At 33.5% G+C, this 21,890-nt stretch overlaps 1 protein-coding gene across 8 annotated transcripts in view; it reads right to left on the bottom strand.

The window, feature by feature from the left end:
- The window catches only part of kcnip4a (potassium voltage-gated channel interacting protein 4a), a 240,063-nt gene that overhangs the window by 55,978 nt on the left and 162,195 nt on the right, over positions 1 to 21,890 (bottom strand). Inside the window, exon 1 of one of the 8 annotated variants that reach the window (XM_051115601.1) lies at positions 4,319 to 4,939. The exons of the other annotated variants lie outside the window; for them this stretch is intronic. Within the exon in view, the coding sequence (XP_050971558.1) occupies positions 4,319 to 4,418 (100 nt within the window). The 5' untranslated portion in view covers positions 4,419 to 4,939. Of the gene's footprint in view, positions 1 to 4,318; positions 4,940 to 21,890 lie in introns of those variants that run through there. 8 annotated transcript variants of the gene reach the window in all.

Genomic DNA, 21,890 nt, shown 5'->3' with positions numbered 1-21,890 from the left:
GAGGTGCATTTAATCACCAGAGCAAGAGAGAGTAATGATCTCTGGCCTCTGATCTGACGTCTGAAGACTCTCATAGTAATGGAACAGCATGATATCATAGTGTGAAGGATGACTCTGTAAATCTCTGTCGCTACATCAACGTTTATCTGGATACGTTGGAAAATGGAGTGTTCATTTTGAAAAACACTAAATACATTACTTCATATGCATAAAACATAATAAAACTTCACAGAAGCGAAAGCAATAAAAAATGGATCCCGAAAATAAAAAAAGTTCACAGTGACGAAAACGAGAGTAAACATAAATTTCTCACGCTATTCTTTTGCAATCTTGTGCAGTTTATCTTGTGCAACTTTGTATGTGTTTTGCTTTGATTACTGAAAGGGAAAACAAACAAACAAAATACATGAATTAATTAATTAATATAAACATGTGCATGCAACTTTGCAGGTTTTTTTCTTCAACTAGTGGGTATTTAACAAAATATGTAACAAAACACATTTAAAAAAAAAGTTAACATTTTTATAAAATAATTTTTCCTCAAAAAAAGAGAAAGATATAAGCATGTGTTTTGGGTGGGTATTTACCAAAAATTTTTTTTAAATAAACAAACAAAAAAAAAAAAAAAAGAAAGAACAAATCTTAAAAAAGAAAGAAAGAATGAAATGTGCATGCAACTGGGCAGGTGTTTTTTCTATGGATTACTTATTTTGGTATTTAGCAAAATATAGCAAAATATTTAGCAAAATATTTTTTATATAAAAACATTACATTAAAAAAATAAATAATTTTTACAAAATAATTTTTCCTAAAAAAAAAAAAAAGACATAAATGTGCATGCAACTGTGCAGGTATTTCCCTTTCATTATTTAGTTCGCAAATTTAGCAGAATATTTTACATTTTTAAATGAAACATAAAATAAATAAATAAATACAGATAAATACTAAATCATTTTTTCTTAAAAAAAAGAAAGATATAAACATGCATGCAACTGTGCAGGTGTTTTCTTTTGGTTACTTAGTGGGTATTTAGCAAAATGTAGCACAATAGTAAAATAAAAATAAAAAAGATAAAATAAATAAAAAAATAATAAAAACATAAAAATATTTTATATTTTATATTAAAGTTATATTTATATTATTAAATATTTTACATTTTTTAAAATATATATTTTTTTCTTGAATAAGTAAATATATAAATGTGTGTGTGCAACGGTGTAGGTTTTGCTATAGTCTTTGATTATTGAGAGGGGTAAGCACTTGTGTTTCATCATTATATGACAGCGATATTTCATAAAATAAATAAATGCTCTAAGCATTTTCCAAAATGTTTCTTGTGCACTAAAATGTCGGAAAGCTCTAAAAACATACTGCACATGCGTGAATCGTCATAAATGCTCACTGACATGACACTGAGAAAGCAGACATAATAACAATCTCACGCTATTCTTTGGGCACGATCATTTTAACAGCAAATTATCTCACCGCTGGTATGTCCAGATTGCACTGAATCACCATTCAATGGTCTAAAATGCAATTTTCCTCGTTTTGATGCAGGACAGCAACTGGGATTACATTTTCTGCCATCTTTGCAGTAATGTAAAATGAAGATTGTAAAAAACAATATTTATCTTTAGAAACAGTGTGAACGTGAACAGCACATCCCACACTATGTATATTGGTACAAAAGTCATACAGTATGCATCACATCACTAAACGTGCGTCATCGTTTTCAAAAAAAGCTAATTTATCAACTTGGGTGAGCATCTTCAAAAAGTTCTGTTTTCACTGGACAAAAATGCCATCTCAGTGTGGATGGAAGAACAAAACGTATAGAAAAGAATCACATGATGAAATACATCCAGACTGTAGCCTATGTGAGTGTGTAATCACCCAATATATTGAAAACAAACCTCCATACAAAACAAACAATTTGTCATTAAGACAAACAACGGCTTTAGATCAATACAATACCAACATTTATTTTAAGTTAAATTAACAGCTTGCTATCCAATATTGGACTAATTTGCTTAATGCACTATAACTTTGCAATACAAGCTACAGATATATGCCAAAACCCTCATTATACATGCACTCTTAACCCTTATTGTAATTCTATTTCAGCTTTAATCACAATATTAGTTTAAATTTAGCTGTTTTTTGACCAATGCATCCTACACAACAACAGAAACTGTGTCAACATTTGCTCTCGCTTCATGTCTTATCTTCTGTGGAATACAAAAGCAGCTCTATGCCATATTAGAGGTCCTCTGTGAAGCTTTTCAGATTTTCACATTCAAATTTCCTGTTTTTCTCCTGCAGTGAGCAGGTTTGTGCTGTAACCCAAAGAATTTCTCTCTCTTGTCATGAACGCACCAGATCTCAATGTACAAGATACAAAACTACTGTATGACTTCAGAATCAGATATAGTGCCAGAATCACAGAACAGAAGCGTTACTTCTGTTGTACGTTTATATCACGACAGCCACAGCTCCTCAGAGAATTTTGCAAGGTATTATTATTATTATTTTTTTTTTAGTTTTTATTTTGGGAAAAAACACTTTTCAATAAGGCTCATTAGCTGGTTAGCTCCATTAGTTAATTTCAGCATTTAATAGATTATTGAAACCACAAGTTGTGTTTGTTAACATTAGTTAATGTACTGTGAACTACCATGAACAAACAATGAACGACTGTATTTTTATTAACATTAACATTTAATAAATAGTGTAATAAATGTATTGTTCACTGTTCGTTCATGTTGGTTAATACACTGACATGGTAACAAATTACCTTATTGTAAAGTATTACCAAGAAAACTAACCCACTAACCTATAACAATTTCATGGTTGCACGCTGAAAAATGTGACCCTGGACCACAAAACCAGTCTTAAATTATCTTAGGTCAAAATTATCGATTTTTCTTTTTTGCCAAAAATCATTAGGATATTAGGGGAAGATCATGTTCCATGAAGATATTTTGTAAACTTCCTACTGTAACTATACCAAGACTTAATTTTTGATTAGTAATATGCATTGATAAGAACTTTATTTCTATTTTCTCAATATTTAGATTTTTTTTTTTTTTTTGCATCCTCAGATTCCAGATTTTCAAATAGTTGTATCTCGGCTAAATATTGTCCTATCCTAACAAACCATACAAACCACGTATAAATCTCAATTTTAAAAAATTGACCCTTATGACTGGTTTTGTGGTCCAAGGTCACAAACAGCTTCAGAAGAAGCAATTTTTCCTCAGAAATTGCTGCAAAATGTCACAATTAACAGGTAAAATATTGTATTAAAAATTAAATTTTATAGTAGAAAAGATAAATTGCCATTTTCTATTAAAATGCACTTTAACAGTTTTTAACAGTGCACAATAGTTGAGTTGAATTTAACGATAATTAAATGATAATTAATTAGAAATACTTGTTGATAACAGAATTTTTTTTATTTTAATAATGCATAAGTAAACATTAAATGCTTTAAAAGTATTTTTTATTGTTAGTTCATGTTTACTAATGTAGCTCACTAATGTGAACAAATGAAACCTTATTCCAGATTATTCCATTTATCTGGCTTATTTATTTATTTATTTATTTTTATTAAAGCCTTACAGTTAAAACAGTATCTCTCCAAAAACACACACAACTCCTGACCCTTGACCACAAATCCAGTCATAAGGGTCAATAAAACGGAGATGTATACATCTGAAAGCTGAATAAATAAGCTTTCCATTGATGCATGGTTTGTTAGGACATGACAACATTTGGCCGAGATACAACTATTTGAAAATCTGGAATCAGAGGGTGCAGGAAAAAGAACCCAAAAACAAAACAAAACAAAACAAAAAACTCTGAAAATCACCTTTGAAGTTGTCCAAATGAAGCTCTTAGCAATGCATATTACTAATCACAAAATAAGTTTTGATATATTTACGGTGGTAAATTTACAAAATATCTTAGTGGAACATGATCTTTACTTGATACCCTAATGATTTTTACCATAAAAGAAAAATAGATAATTGTGACCCATGCAGTGTATTCATGGCTATTGCTACGGAATATACCCGTGCTACTTAATTAAGACTGGTTTTGTGGTCCAGGGTCACAATTGTCTCCAAAGCTGTAGCTACTTCTGTAACATTCACTCTATCTTTCCTTGTCATACATTCCCACTCATTTAAAACTTCTAAACGATTACTTTATACGTCTAGAAACATATTTGTCTTTCTGACCGGACATCAGCAAACATCTGCGCTGCACAAACTCTCAAAACGAAGCCCGTCTCCATCTCTCTCTCTCTCTCTCTTACCCTCAGAGAAGCTGATGAGCCCCAGCAGATGAAGCAGCTTGAGCGAAGCGCACACGATCACCACGATCCCGAGCGTCTGCAGACCCTCGGTTTCCCACATGGTGCCTACGGCGACCCCCTGCTCCTGCTCATGCCACCTGCCTGGCTCTCCTGACCCGCCGCCAAACTCCTCCTCGCTCCAGTTTCCCCCCGCCGCCGGCGCGCACTGGCCGGGCAGCCCGAGGCACCCACGTGGTGCAGCGCTCCACTCCCGCTGCAAATCCAGCCTGGGAGGCTGAGCTTCACCACTCGGGATCTGAGTCTCCCGACAAAGAAGAGTCAGAGATGCGAGGGTAAGTTTGAAATGTGTGCGCGGACTGAGGCTTCAGTGAGGGGAGGAGGGTGCGGAGACAGAGAAAGAGAGAGAGAGCGAGATGCGGGGAGGGGAAGGAAATGAAGAGAGCGGTGCGAAATTACAGAGGAAAAGTGTGAAGAAGAAGTAATATTCAGTCGCTCTGTCTTCCTGTCTTCACTTCCTTCACTTTAAACCAGTTTAATCTAATTCCCACCTAATTTACACCAGTGATACAGACCCGCATGTCACATGACTTGTAATTCAGCACAACATGCCGTTTAGACCAAAGCAAAAATCAATGCATAATGAACTCATCCTTTAAACGCTTTCACTGTGCATTTATTTGCACGTTGTCTGTACTCTAAGGAAACCTACTGCATCGATTACACGATTGAAGAGGAAAGTCTGTCCTTGTCAATAAACAGCCAAAGTGCACTCGCTAAATTACACTTAAAGGGACAGCTCACATTAAAATTCTGCAATCATTTATTCACCCTCACGTCCCACACTGCTGTTATTGTTTTCACTGTGCTGGTTTTTTCCATACAAGTTCAGCAACCACAGGCTACAAAAACTCAATAACAGCAGTCCGTTGTGACTCACCAGCAATATTTCAGTTCGAAAGTCAGTAGAAAGAAACTTTACGAAATTTAAGTCATTATTCACTGTCCAAACAAATCATTCATACAAACTCGTAAAAAGTGCACTTAATATTGAATCAGATCTTAATTTTTGGTAACACCTTAGTATGGGGAACAATTCGCTTATTAGCATGCATAAAAATAACATATTGGCTGTTTATTAGTACTTTTAAAGCATTTATTCTACATGACCATATTCTACATCCCTAATCCTGAATTTAACAACTACCTTAAGCAAATTAGGAGTTTACTGAGGCAAAAGTCATAGTTAATGCTTTATTAATAGCGAGAATTGGACTTTAAAATAAAGTGTGGCCATTTTTTAATATTAAATATTTTTTTAATCTTCAATATTAATGAAATAAAACATCTAACTCATTTTAAAAATGCACTTTGTAATATTTCAAATAAAAACACTTGTTTTAATATTCTTTAAGGAAGTACATTTATTTTGATGTGTTGACTTAACATACTAAAGCACACGCAAAGTACTATTTATAATTTTTAACTGTAATGTTATTCAATACTGCATTTAAAATTATATTTTAAATACACTAAGCGGCAACTTCATTATTATAAATGTGCATAAATGACTCAAATTTCAGTAAAAAGTATATTAAATAATATTTAATGATCATTAATGTACATTTTAACCATGTTTCAAAAATGAGAAATAATTATGAAATATATATAAATATAAATGCACTTAAATCTTATTATATATATAAATTTCTGTTAATTGCATTTAATATGAATTTAAATATTAATGCAAATAAGTGTCTGAAAAAACATTACATTTTAATTTACACTTACGTATATTCTTTTTTTCTGTATTCTTTTTAAACGAAGATTCTTCACAATTACAAAAACAACAGCAAGAAGGTTTGGAATAAGGGTGAAAAATTAATGACAGACATCATTTTCAACTAAGTTTTTCAAACAATTCAGTGCAAAACACTATACTTTTGAGCTTTCATTGACTGAAAGAGGGTGGTCTATATTTACTAGTGCACATTCTAGCATCCTAAAAACACTATTAATGCTGCTTCCCTAAAATGCATGCCTACTGCCACCTTCTGGCCCATCATATCATCAAATGCATTGAGTTTCAGATGAGAGATGTCAAAGGATAGTAACATTACACCAACACATCAGTTTCACACTCTTGCAAGATTTGCATTCATTATCCAGCATAATTCATAAACAGTGCCATCTGCATGTATTACAGTTAATTCAGCCAAATCTCTAATTGCTTAAAGGTCTCGTACCAAATGATTTTATTCCTTTTTTGGAGCAAATAATTTAGTGTAGGGTTATTAATGTCGCTCATGTAATTATGCAGATTATGCCTTCAGCCATTTTTAATTTTGCTCATTGTGTTTTCCCCCCTCCATCTGCCTATAATAGCTTAGTTTTATTAAAACTATGACACTAGCCTTTGGGAATCATAAGGAATATTTAGCAACTGCCTAAAAGGTTAAAAAACGCATATGCAATGTTAACACACAGTGCATAAATGAATTGAAACTACAGACACCTGCATTGACAGCTACAGCAAGTGTCACAACGGCCGTCGCCCTCTGTTCTGTGTTGTCTTTCTGTGACATCTTTAAAGGTGGCGTAAAATGTCAGAGAGTGTTGATGGAGAACCCTTACTGCAGTCGATTTCTTATCTCTGCCAAGCATAGGATGCGTCTCAGATGTGAATGCGCTTTGTTCTTCGATTTCTGTGGGTTATAAAATCGATTTTGGACAGAGATTACGTATTTCTATTTTACGGTCAAAGCCTCCCTGTCCTGTGGGGACTCTTATCAAGCCTGGCCTGTCCAGCGGAGGGTTATGTGAGGAAAGGCTGGCCTGATTCACACATACTGACATTCAGAGAGGGACGGCAGGACCTACAACACAAACACTGCTCACAATTCGACTGTTTAACACTTGGCTCATTTAAAGTGTCAGCGATGACCTCTGTGTCAGTGAAGTCCCTCACATGTTCACATTAAGCGTTAAGGCACATTTGTGATTGATGCCTGTGGGGGAAAAAAAAAAAACTGCCAAGGATAAGACTGTGCCTTTTCATGAATAATATAAAGAAGCAATCAGACGCTGTCACACAGAAATACGAAAGTAGGGCTGCATATTATAAAAAACTGACAGTGCAATATTTAAATAAATAAATAAATAAAGCAATTTTCACCCGATGACTTACTCTATTTGGAAAGAATAAATCATTCTAGAATGACTGAGCTAATTTTTTCAGGGGAGTGCATATGCATAGAAAATAAAAATAAAAAATATATGAAAAATTTCTGTTTACTTTGAAGACTTGTTTTTGAGTGCAAAGCATCCTTTAGGGCTGATCAATTAAAAAATAATAATAAAAAAAGTTTTTGAGCCATTTACAAAACGTGATCCTCGTATGATGATAAAATAAGTATTATTATGACTTTTATTGTGATTAAATACAAATATTAAACAAAAGAATATATTGTCCTTATTATATATTATTTATGTTATACAATTTTATGTTTGTGATAATAGAGATGTACTGAAAAATAATTCTAAAAATTGCAGGTCAAAATTGCATAGTTTAAAAAAAAAAAACCTTGGATTGGTATATTCTGTAATAGTGCTATTAAATGCTTAATTGCGATTAATCGCATGGAAAAGCGCATGTTTACATAATATATGTGTGTACACATACAGTATACGTATATTTCTATATTAAATATATATATGTACACATGTATTTACATGTATATATTTATAGTCATATAACTGGTATTATAAATATTTATTATATATATATATTTTTTTTTTTTTTTTACATATTTTTCTTAAATATATACATGCATGTGTGCATATTTATACATGCATAATAAATATACACAGTACACACACATATATTATGTAAGCAAAAAATTGTATTTTGGATGCACTCCACAACAAATCTAGTGTTTCATTTAAAAACTGTATTTTGTAGTACCATATTTTCTTGAAAATAAATAGCACCAGGTCAAAATTGCATAGTTGAAAGACCATGTATTGGTGTATTCTGTTATGCTATTCAGAATAAAACAGGAATAAAAATGTAAGTATAAAACAAATATAGAAGATTTCATTTTTAACATTCATTTTAAAGCCTAAACTCATTTAAAACTACCAGCATGTGGTAAATTCACTATACACACAAATTCAAATGTGTGTGTTTTGCACGTTTTATGCATTTGACGTTAACTGCAAAGTCCTTTTGTAATATTTGGAAAAATATGGTACAACTGTAGAATTACAATATGTATTATTTTCTTCATTTTCAAACATTAAACCATCAAGCTTTTATTTTGGCAGAAAACTGCAAGAAGCCCTTAAAGAGGTTTAGCAATGATACTCATTACAAAAGTGGTTAAATATTTAGCAACTGTTGCATTCCCAAGTGCACAATAAAGTGACCCAAACTCACAGAACATTCAAAGATGTTGTCTGAAAGACATTTACGGCAAACCGAGCTGCTCACTAGATCAAGAGCTGCTCATGTGTAAATGAACACAGTGCCTCGCTTTACTCTGAAACATGTGTGCTATGTTTAATTAATTTGCAGCCTTTGCGTTTCATTAATGATGCATGATATGTTGTGCAGTCCTATGCAAAAGGTAGTTTTCTACACTATATTGAAGGACCTTCTCCTTTGCTGATGGCTGAAGACAAAAACAACAGTTCAAAAAAGTCTCACTATCCCATTCAAAATTCATTCACAACACTGGCAGCTTTATATGCATCATATTACACAAATGTTTTTAAATGTTCTATAAAACAAAGCAAAAACACACTGTAATTTGCGCCGCAAGAACAGCTGTGCTGTGCCTCAGGTAGACTATAATTACATGCTTTATGGCAATATTTGCAATACCATAGGAAGCAATGTTGGTTTCCAATATTTAGAAAGCAGTGAAATTAGCCCGTCATATCCTCAAATTCCCAAAAGCACTGAGCGTGAAATGTAAGCAATTAAAGCCTGTGAACCATGGCGGCCCTGAGCACTGCTGAATACACAATTGAGGGTGAAATAACAGTTTCTGCCCACAACATACAGACCAAAACACTGACTTGAGAGAAGCTGTCATGTGTCTAGCTCTTCACCTGCTGCCTGAAGTACCCTCTAATGTGTTTATTAAATTCTCTGTATAATATTTTGTAATGGCTCAAATCAGGGTTTAACTGCCCCAGTTCAAGCAGGACCCTGGTGGTCCAAATAACAAGCTGCAGCCTTGTTATTTGAGGCAATGCAAATGATGCAACATTCAGTAAGATAAGCATTGTTTTTGAAACTGATATTTGATATGAGAGTGTGTGGTCTTGGACTAGCACAGACGATGTGATTGGAAAGAATTATATTTTTGGCAACTGGCTGGGACAGACGGCTTACAAACGGCTTAGGGAACAAAACGCTTGTCTGAAAACACTGACCTGCACTTCAATCTATCAGTCAAGAACAGACGAACGTCTCAGTTTCCTTGCGTTGATAGTATCAGAAACAAAGAATGGTTGTGAACTATGAGAGCAGACCTTTGATTAATAATCATAATTCTACATATTCATTTGAACAAATAAGATTGCTATGGAAGCAGTTTTTTTTAACCTCACAATTTCTAAGCAATTTTATGTTTATATCACACACTTTTTTTCAACTTAAAAAGTAAGTGTTCGTGCCTTCAAATTTTAGGTTTACTCAAATATCCATGTTTTCACATAGTATACCTTAACATTTCATGATGACTTAACTTAAAATTTTAAGGCAGCACAAACACTTACTTTTTGAAACAACTTTTTTTTTAAACTCATAACTGCCAACTGAATTTGCAAGAAAAAAAAACTGAATTCTGACTTCATGCAATTCTTTAAAATGTATATCTTGTTAATCTGACCTTTTTTCTCAGAATTGCAAGAAAGTCTGAATACTAAAATATAGGCTCTTAATTGCAAAAAAAAAAAAAAAAAAAAAGAAAAAGAAAAAAAGTGAGAAGGTTATTTTATTTTACTTTACTTTTTTCTGGATACGGGGTTCTATGCAATGCCAACTTTTCTTCTTTTTGTTAATTAGCTTCTGAGCACTGCAGTGCGAGGACCCTATTGGAATTGCTCTGTTTACTTTATATATATATATATATATATATTTATATATATATAATCTCGCCAGAAAAGACAGACTGCGAATTTTAAACATGCATAATTGCTGATGGTTAAATTTGCCAGCTTTTAGGAGATTTTGGGTCTTTAAACAAAATACCTTTCAGAGCGGCTTTCGATGTATTGTGGACACAAATTGCTTGTTGCTGGAAACTTTTCGTGTCGCACCTGGTTAGGACGCAGAGTTTCTGACATTTCTAGGACAGGGACATTTGAAGAAAATTACACAGCATTTGATTATTGTGCTGTCAGCACAGATATATGAGTAGCTTTTAAATGTCAAGAGCATTTATGTTCCATCACCTGTGAAAAATAATTGGTCAAAAAACTTTGTGGACTGAAGATGAATGACCTATCAAATTACTATAATTTTCTTCAAGCAGAAAAAACAACAGCCTAGTAAAGCTACTGGGCAAAATAGAAAAGACAAGCCCTCAGACAAAAGGATTGAAAAAGATAAATTAATGCTGAAACCCAAACAAAGAATGAGAAAGATGCACAATTTGACATATTACCAACTGGCAGCATTTCCATACAGAAAACCATTTTATCAGTCAAACTGACAACAGATAATGATTGTGTGTTTAGTGGCTGCTGCTTCAGTCTCTTCATCTGGAGAAACAAAATGTTTTCTAACTATTCCAGTGCAACTATTAAAAAGGATAGTTCACCCAAAACTTTGCTGTCGAATTACTCACCCTTAGGCCATCCGAGATGTAAGTGACTGACTTTCTTCAGTAGAACAGTACAGATGATTTTTAGCTGAACCGTGCTCGTTTTGTGATTCATTAAATGCAAGTCAGCAGCTGCCCATTGAGAATAAAAAAGTATATCAATGAACTCAAAATAAATACCCATGGCTCCTGATGATATATTGAGGTCTTATGCAGCAAAACAATCAGTCTGTGCAAGAAACTTAACATTATCTTTTCTGACAGTTTGCTTCAATGAACTGGTTCAATTCACTAGTTTATTTACGTAATTGTGTGATGACGTAGCATATATGCAATTATATTATTAAAGCACCCAATACTGATGTGAAACGTTGATGTTTTACATGCCTAAAGCAACTGGTTCAACTAATTCGTCAACAAAAAAACGTTTCAAAAGAATGATTAATTTGTGCACCAGACATCATTCTCTGGATTACAAGTAATAATGTTAAATAATGTTCAATTTATTGCACAAACCCATCGTTTTGCTTCACTAGAGCTCAACATATCGTCAGGAGCCACGGGTATTAATTAATTTTTTATATGCTTTTTTTAATTATTATTCTAAAAAACAGGCAGCTGAGTTGCATGCTATGAATCACCAAAAGATTAAAAAATCTTCTTTACGGTTTTACTAAAGAAAAAAGTAATTCATCTTTGAAGGCGGGTGAGTAAATTAAAGGAGAACTCCACTTCCAGAAAAACAGTTTACAAATAATTTACTCACCCCCTTGTCATCCAAGAAGTTCATGTCTTTCTGTCTTCAGTCGTGAAGAAATTATGGTTTTTGAGGAAAACATTTCAAGATTTTTCGCCATATAATGGACTTCATTGGTGCCCCGATTTTGAACTTCCAAAATGCATTTTAAAGGGCTCTAAGGAAGAAGGGTCTTATCTAGCAAAACGCTCGGTCATTTTTTTCAAGAAAATAACATTTTTAGACTTTTTAAGCACAAAAGCTTGTGCAGCACAGGCTCAGGGATGAGCGTTCACAACGCTACGCACTATTGAATCATGTCGAAAGGGTCACGCGGAACTACAGACCCAGTGTTTACAAAGCGAACGCACAAAGACTAAGGAAGTGCAAGTAAGTTTGTTAAAGCTGTTTACAAACAAAAAAGTACAACGATGTCCTCCTCTCAAGTTGTAGGAGAAAATAAGATGGAGTTTTTGCCATACTCAGTACACAGATGATGAACTTACACGTGATTCGTAGCAGTGATGGAAGTTCGGATCATTTTACCGACTCTGACGTTTGAGTCGAACAAACCTTTTTTGGAGTAATTTTGTTCATTTTAGCTAAATATAATTAAAATGTTACGTGTTACTTCCCTATCACATCTACTGCTTACACAAACGTTGATCACACTACAAACAAGACAAAAGTACAATGCTATAAGAAACAGAAAAGATTAATTCATTGTTTACCTGGTCTTTAGTCTATGATTAGCTCACCTCACCTTTTATCTGACAAGTTTTCGGGTTCATCACGTGACGAACAACTCAAAAAACCCGAAGACTTGAAACAGTTTGAACTAATTCCAGTATAGAACCTAATAGGATGTTGCACATGCGCAACTGAACAAATCATTCCCCCGAGACGACTCATTCTTCCCGAGTCACATTAAAGATTTGTTTAAAATTAAAGAATAGTTCAAGAACGACCCATTACTAATTCGTGGCATCGTGGACGCGCATCCCAGAACCTGTGCTACACAAGCTTTTGTGCTTAAAAAATTAGAAAAAAAATATTTTCCGAAAAAAATGGCCGATCGTTTCGCTAGATAAGACCCTTCTTCGTTTAGAGCCTTTTGAAGCTGCTTTTAAACTGCATTTGGAAGTTCAAAATCAGGGCACCAGTGAAGTCCATTATATGGAGAAAAATGCTGAAATGCTTTCGACTGAAGACAGAAAGACATGAACATCTTGGATGATAAGGGGGTGAGTAAATTATTTGTGAATTGTTGTTCTGGAAGTGGACTTCTCCTTTAATTTACTCACCCGCCTTCAAAGATGTATTACTTTTTTCTTTAGTAGAACAGTAAAGAAGATTTTTTAGCTAAAACCGTGGTCTTTTGGGTGAACTATCCTTTGAAGACTATTTTTTGACAGCTTCAAAGCAGGTGTTTAGTATACTTGTACAAGTGGTTACAGAAACTTTGCAAGTCTTAAAGAATAGGAAGAAACTAGAGTTGTCAGTTTAACCAAAGGCTAATGCAATTAATTGCACATGCAATTAATTATTATTATTTGAAAGTCTTTGATAGACTTGAAAAGGATATGGTAATAAAACCTACAATATATTAAATATATATACACTTCTGAAACTTTCTTTCCTCATCTGTCTTTGAACTGGGCTTCTCTTGATTAAGGTTATTGTTACTTTTCTGATTCCGAGTAATTGAAGTATTAAATAATGAAATAAAAGTAATTATAATTGACTGAAAATAAGGCACAATACATGTGCAACATGAAACGTTTCAATCGACATCAGTCATTTTCCCCACACTAGAAGCTAATAACTTTATCTATTCTGACATGCGTGCACATTTAACAAGCTGCTTGCAGCAAATGAAGAAGAAACAGACTCAAACGTCAATGAAATACAACAGTCGATGTGACAAGCACAAGGCTGTTGGATGCGATTTATCCACTAGTGCCAGAAATACACTGGAAGCCTACAGAAAAAAGTAGCCTTAACTACTACAGTATGTACTTATTTTTAAATTAACCATTTGATACAATGCACTTATTGTGTACATATAAATGTTATACTTATATTTAAAAAAAATACCTGCATGTAATTACATCTGTACAAAAGACCTGCCAATATACGCTCCTAAATTATTTGCTATTTAACTTAGATTTTTTATTCTAATGGAAAGAACAGTCACCCCAGATCAACCTGAGGTTAAATGCATTGTCGTTAAAATCAATCATGGTTGATAAAAAAGCATTTCCATAATTTTGCATTAAAACTGCAGTTATGCTTAACATGTGAAACCAAACTTCCTTCTGTTAACAGGATTATTTTTCTCATTTCAGATATCTCGCTTTCATTTGGTTTCAGTCACAGCATCCAACCTGGACTGAAACACGCACCTGCGCCCACATTCACGCACACACACACACACACACACAGTCACACCTATGGTTTATTATTGTGACTTAATCTGTTTCAGCACAATTAAATAAAATAGAATATAGCCATAAAAGTTACTTTAAATAACATAAATGTTAACTGAAATAAAATAAAAATGAAAACGAAACAGAAAACATAAAAATAAAAAAACTATTCAAAATATTAATAAAATATTATTAATATAAGATCTAATCTAAATGTAAATAAACTATTATCCTAAAATAACAGTGTTGTGTAGAAGTAGTTTGTTTATTTGTTTTGCTTTGTGGTTGGAAAACTGATTACCTAATTAAAATCCTAGTCTGCAAGTCAAAAGCATGATCCTAAAATGCAATTTTATGCTGTGAAATTATAGTTAATGCTAACACATCAAATATGCAAAGGCATCATCATCTTTCACCTATTTTTTCATGCATTGCATTGCAGTTATTTTAGGCTTTAGGACATAATGTGAAATTAATATTAGAAATGAATAGGAAAGGGGATGAGGAGTGACTGGCATGATTATAGTCTTGCATATAGATGCATTAAATCAACATTTTAACCACATCTTATACAACAACTGTATTGCTGTAATGCCACCAAGTGGCTGAAACATATTACTGCAGGGTCCTCTCGACCCAAACCAAACATTCAAGGAACTCATTGCATTGTATAAATGTGCAGATAATTTTATCAGATAGTATTTTCCATGACAATCAAACAGTGTCATATAGTAGCCATAACAGCATACGTCTGAAAGCGTGCTGTACAGTACACACAGAAGGACGGCAGATGGCTGTGAGAGCGGTGGTCTCGGTCCTGACGGGTGACTGATTGGTGCCGGTGTGTGAGCATTTGGTTTCACACTGATTTACACATGGACTAACACCACCCTACACAATCCCCTCCTGCACCGCTTCTTCACTTCACTACCATGAACTGACTTGTTTGAACCTCCCTGTTGAAAGAGTGTCATCACAGACTATCTATTCACAGAATAGCCTGTTTTCACGATTTGAGGGTTGGCTTGAAATGCACATTTCCTTGCTTTAACATCTCTTGTATAAAAGAGGTACACTTTAGCATTCTTTAAAAAAATTGTATTTATTATGAAAATAATGGCGTTTAAATTAAAGGATTAGTTCACTTCCAGAACAAAAATTTACAGATAATGTACTCACCCCCTTGTCATCCAAGATGTTCTTCAGTCGTAAAGAAATTATGTTTTTTGGGGAAAGCATTTCAGGATTTCTCTCCATGTAATGACTTCTATGATGCTTCCAAATTTGAACTTCCAAACTGCAGTTTAAATGCAGCTTCAAACGGCTCTAAACGATCACAGCCAAGGAAGAAGGGTCTTATCTAGCGAAATGATCGGTTATTTATTTATTTATTTATTTTTTAAATTACACTTTATATACTTTTTAACCTCAAACACTCGTCTTGTCTAGATCTGTGTAAACTACAAGACAATTTTAAAGTTGGAGGAGAAAATGAGACGGGAGTTTTTAGACGTACCCTAACTGTCATGACCGGAAAAAAAACAGTTCACACAGAACTAGACAAGACAAGTATTTTGAAGTTAAAAAGTATGTAAATTGTAATTTTTATTTTATTTTATTTTTTTTTAGAAAATAACCAATCATTTTGCTAGATAAGACTCTTCTTCCTCGGCTGGGATCGTTTAGAGCCCTTTGAAGCTGCATTTAAACTGTGATTTGGAAGTTCATATTTGGGGGCACCATAGAAGTCCATTATATGGAGAGAAATCCTGAAATGTTTTCCTCAAAAAACTTTATGACTGAAGAAAGAAAGACATGAACATCTTGGATGACAAGGGGTGAGTACATTATCTGTAAATTTTTGCTCTGGAAGTGAACTACTCCTTTAAATGCATGTTACTTGTATTTACATAAAAATGTAATTGCTTCAATTTTTATGAAATGCAATAAGCTGATCTTTAGAGTGCTTCTTTGACTTAAGTAGGACTTTAGTACATCTTTATATGTAATTTCATAATTACTTCTATTGTCTTTGAAATATTTGATGTTTAGAAATGCAGAAGTTCACTTCCACAACAAAAATTTACAGAAAATGTACTCACCCCCTTGTCATCCAAGATGTTCATGTCTTTCTTTCTTCAGTCATAAAGAAATTGTTTTTTGAAGAAAACATTTCAGTAATTATCTCAATATATTGGACTTCAATGGTGTCAGCGAGTTTGAACTTCCAAAATGTAGTTTCAAAGGGCTCTAAATGATCCCAGACGAGGAAGAAGGGTCTTATCTAGCGAAACAAAGTTTTTTTCTAAAAAAATTAACAATTTATATAGTTTTTAACCTCAATTTCTCGTCTTGTCTAGCTGTGCCTGAACTCTGTTTTTTCTGGTTCATGACAGTTAGGGTATGTCGTACAACCCAGTCTCGTGGCAATTCGTGACATAGTCACAAAAACGTAATCTATTGATTTGTGTTCGCAGACACGGATGTTTCCTTTTTTTCGTGTCATCAGCATGATTTTCAATATAATGTATTTTAATAGGGAGTAATTTTCGTGCCTGCACCACGTTTTTCTTTCTGCCACTGCAACACGTTCGGTGATTTCAGTTTAATGCAGCCACCATATAACATTATTATTTTATTTACACAATTCAGATGTGTTTGAGCACCTAACCCAACCCCACCCCTTAACCTACCCATTTGTATATTATATAAAACACAAGATATAACAGGCACACAGGACAACAAACGCGGTTTATTTAAAAGTAAAAAAATACCAAGTGTTCCGGTAAACCAATTGATTTGTGCGAAGAACGCATCCAAAAAACCATCTCCATCTACAATCTGCCGTAAAGCGGTCTGTTTACTGTGCACATTCAAAATTGGCGCCCGAGGAAGTAAACATTACATCAGCTTTAAATTTCACCCAGTCTGTTCATATAACAATATCGATTCGGAAGATTTGGAATGGACCACGAGATGTTTGTAATACCTTTATACTGTTTGTGGTCAATTTTTGCAATAAATACATGTGCTTGTACTTACATTTGCCTGTGGTTTATGTAGTTGAAAAGTGGGTAGGTTTAGGGTAGGAGTGGTATTAGGTGCTCCAAAATAATAAATATTTATAAAATCATAGTTTTGCAATTGTGAAGATTTAAACATGGAAGGGGTACCTTGCACCGATCCCTTTTAAAATACGTTAGATTGAAAGTTGTGCTGAGTGACACGAAAAAAGGGGAAATTCGTGTCTGCGAACACGAATCAATAGATTAAAATAGGGTAACACTTTACTTGAAGGGGTGTGCATAAGACTGACATGACACCTTCATAATCGTGACATGACACATGTTATAAATATGAAGGAGGTTTTGCATGCATGTTTTGTGACAACTGTCATTAAGTGTCATTCGCTCAGTTATGTCATTTTTAATGCAAAGATGACATTGTTTGAGATGCCTTTGTTATGACATCTTGACATAAACCAATACATCATAACCTGTCAGTGTCTTTGTCATGACAACTTCACATTACCAAGACAATGTTGTACTATATGACAGTAATATATGTTATATACTATATATCAGGGGTGGCGAACATCAGTCCTGGAGAGCCGCAGCCCTGCATAGTTTTGCTTCAACCCTAATCAAACGCACCTGAACAAGCTAATCAAGGTCTGAAGGGTTACTAGAAAGCAACAGGCAGGTGAGTTTTAATTAGGGTTGGAGCTGAACTCTGCAGGGCTGCAGCTCTCCAGGACCGGAGTTCGCCACCCCTGCTATACATGTATATGACAGCTTTTGTTCAGAAAAGTATGAAAGTGAACCAATCTTTTGTTGTAAAGAAATAAAATTATGAAAATGGAAAAACATTAAGAAATAAAAATGAACTTCCACCTGTTGGGCAATTATTTGTTATCAGGATCAGTCTATTAACTGTTTAAGAGGACTGGATTCCAGTGATTGAAAAAAAAAAAAAATACAGCACAGCCCTGGGTAAACAGAATACAATTTTATCCATTTAATTATTATTATTGGATGATTGATTTTATTTTTCTAACACCTGTTCATCTTTTTTACAACATCTGAAATTGTCTATTATCTGACCTTCTGTTGGAGGAAACTTAACAAAAAAAAACATTATGAAATGAGAAAATATTCATGATGCTGTTATAAAATAATTTGACAGAGTATTAACAATTAATGACATTTTAATGACAAATTTGTATAAATCTGACCATTTGTACCACTAACCACTAACCAGTAAACCAGTAAAAGTGGTTAGAAAAATATTAATGACACAATTATATTTGCCTCATGACAGCCAGTGTCCAAACCAACCACATGGCAGTTTAATGTTAACCCACAAAGCTAAGTAGTTTATTGTTTGATAATTAATCTGCTATGTAATGTTTATGACAGATTTATGAAAGGTTATTTTGTCTTGGTAATGTGAAGTTGTCATGACAAAGACACAGACAGGTTATAATGTATTGGTTTATGTCAAGATGTCATAACAAAGGCATCTTAATGTCATCTTTGCATTAAAAATGACATAACTAAGCGAATGACACTTAATGACAGTTGTCATAAACATGCGTGAAACCTTCTTCATATTCATAACATGTGTCATGTCATGATTATGAAGGTGTCATGTCAGTCTTATACACACCCCTTCAAGTAAAGTGTTACCAAATTTCCTGACTATGTCACAAACTACTATGAGACTGGGTTGTGTCATAAAACTCCCATCTCATTTTCTCAAAATCATGCTACATCATTTTACCTTTTTTGTAAAGGGCATTTGACCTTCTTTGCATGTTCACTTTGTAAACAAGCAATGTAGGACAATATGGCAAGTTTTTCGACATACCCTAACTGTATTGAACCTGAACGCACACAAGTACACAAAGAGCTAGACAAGACGAGGATTTATCTTTAAAAATCTTTTTTTTTTTTTTTTTAGAAAATAACCAATCGTTTTGCTAGATAAGACCCTTCTTCCTCGCCCTTTGAAGCTGCATTTACACTGCTTTTTTGGAAGTTTAAACTCACAGGCATTATGTGGAGATAATTCCTGTAATGTTTTCCTCAAAATGAATTAAGAAAGACATGAACATCCTGGATGACAACGGGGTGAGTACATTATCTGTAAATACTTGTTCTGGAAGTGAACTACTTCTTTAAGTGTGTTAAGAAACAGTAATGAAATTTTCACTCTTTAAGTACTCTTAAGTGAAATTTTATTTAATTAGTATTACATGCATAAACAGGTTTTTAATTAATTAAAATATACTACAAGTGCACATTCAAAACATTGAAGTGCACTTCTTTTTTACAAGTGTTATCAAACAGTCACGTTCCCTTTACTGCACAGTAGTGGTTCTTTACTTGACATTCTACTTGAGTCTGCTGCGATCACAGAAGTGAATCTGTCTTGTGTTTGCTCTGTTTAGGATCCTGTCAGAAGCGTCATCTCTGCTCTCATGTCATCTAATATCATGCCTGTGTCATTCAGTGGCACGCTGCCGTCACTCACTGTCACTCCAGCAGAGACGAGGTGACTTGGGTGAAAGAAGCCATTTGCATCCGACCGCGTAAACTGTCTATTTTTAACTGCAAGTCAGGGAGGGCACAGATTTACTATAGAAAATACAAAATGACACTCAGATTCAGATTAAAAGTCAGAAAAATAAATAAATAAAAATAAAGGATTTGAATGTATTCTAAAACCTCTTGGCCAGTTAAACACAACCATTTCTTAAAGGAATAGCTCACCTAAAGTCACTATTAATTTCAACTTTAATTTTCAGATGTAACAATATAAAATTAGTGAGATGTAAGTTATTAACTGATCATTTTTCCTTGTAGTGAGCTAAGTCAGATTAGTCTGACTTGTGAATAAATCATTCAGACTAAAATAACCTGCTTCATTGAATAAATCTGACTCAAAAGATATAATGCGTTCACTAATGTTAATTATAATTTCTTTTAATAACTCTCATTAAAGTGCAAATGAGAGCTTGGGAAAATTGATAATTTCACTAGCAAAAATTGCATTCTGTTCACTTCAAAAGGCTACTTTTATGGTGCTTTTGTGTCTGTTTTGTTTAGTTTGCAAGGAAAAAATAATAATTTTCAACCAATGCAATTTAGAAAAATCATACAAACTATTATATTTTTTTATTTGAATTTTATTTTAATATATTTTATATTTTGTTAATGTTTCATTATTTTTTTTTTTTTTTTTTTGCATTTTTTTATTATTATTTTTTTTTTTATGAGTTTTAATTAATTACATTTTAGATATTTTAATACTTCAACTAAACAAAAACTGAACTGAAAGAGAATTTGGTTCTAAAAAATATATTTATATTTCATTTAAGTTAGTGTATTTTAGTTTAAGTAATGAAAATGTTTTTTACAGCTTTAGTTTTAGTTAACAATAATACCCCTGCTCTGCTCTAACATACATAAAACATATCTAATCTAATGTTTACAAGGTAACCACACACCATATAGGAAGAGGAAATGTGATTTCAACATTGCAATAAATATTAATGATAAATCAGCAGAAATGCCACACTATTGGCTCTGGCAAGCTGATGCATTCGGCTTGGGGACGCTGCCATCATTGCATTCATTTGAATAATGCACTGACACTGCAACCATCCAATTAGCTTCATCTACACTCAACAGACTATAAATCAAAGTATTAATGCCTAATGTTAGCATAAGCAGCCAGCTTGTTTACTCAAGCTGTTCCTCTGTACACTTAAACTGAATGATGAATACAATTACTGTTGATGCCATTTGATTTATAATGTCTGGTGTATACAACATTAAACTTTATTCTAAAAATGATATTATTCTAAAATTATTCTAAAATCTATCTAAGGAGTGATTGATCGCCTTTGAAGTGAATTTGTCATGTATAATAAAGGACAAGTGTCATATTTACATCAAGCCTAGTAGATCTTTCTTAAATAGTCACGAAGAGGCCAAACTCAATATGGAAACCTGTAAGTCCACTCATAAGATGACACAATAAGCAATCACCCACTCGTTTGCATGTGTAGGTTAATAATAGAGGTGATGAGAAACAGACCATATGTTCTGCAGAATCTGAAATAACAAATTACAGGAAATTTTTTGTGGAAATCAAGTATGCAACTCAAAACAAAGGCAGACCTTGAGTTAACGGTCTCATCCAGCATTGCAATTAAAAACAGGGCAGAAACAAACTGAATCACACAGCCAAAAATGATACTCGCAGATTAGAAATGAGCCCAGACTGTAATGACAGTCAATATAACACAATGCTGACCTTGAAGGTAAACCAGTAAAACAGACTCCAGTCTGAGCAGACTTTCAAAATGACAGAAAATCAGCTGCCTTTGTAGTTAACAGATATTTTTATCAACAGGTTTTCAAAGCCAAGAGGCACTGTTTTGCTTTACTGTGCAATATTTGAACATATATTCATTGTCAGTCAAATTAAACACTATTCCACAGCTTCTTTTGTGTCTTTCATATAACTGATCATTTTATTTTAAAAATGAATAAACTGATAACAAT

Source organism: Labeo rohita, chromosome 7, assembly GCF_022985175.1.
Source record: "Labeo rohita strain BAU-BD-2019 chromosome 7, IGBB_LRoh.1.0, whole genome shotgun sequence".
NCBI classification, from domain to species: Eukaryota; Metazoa; Chordata; class Actinopteri; order Cypriniformes; family Cyprinidae; genus Labeo; species Labeo rohita.
This window is presented reverse-complemented; position numbering and strand designations above follow the sequence as displayed.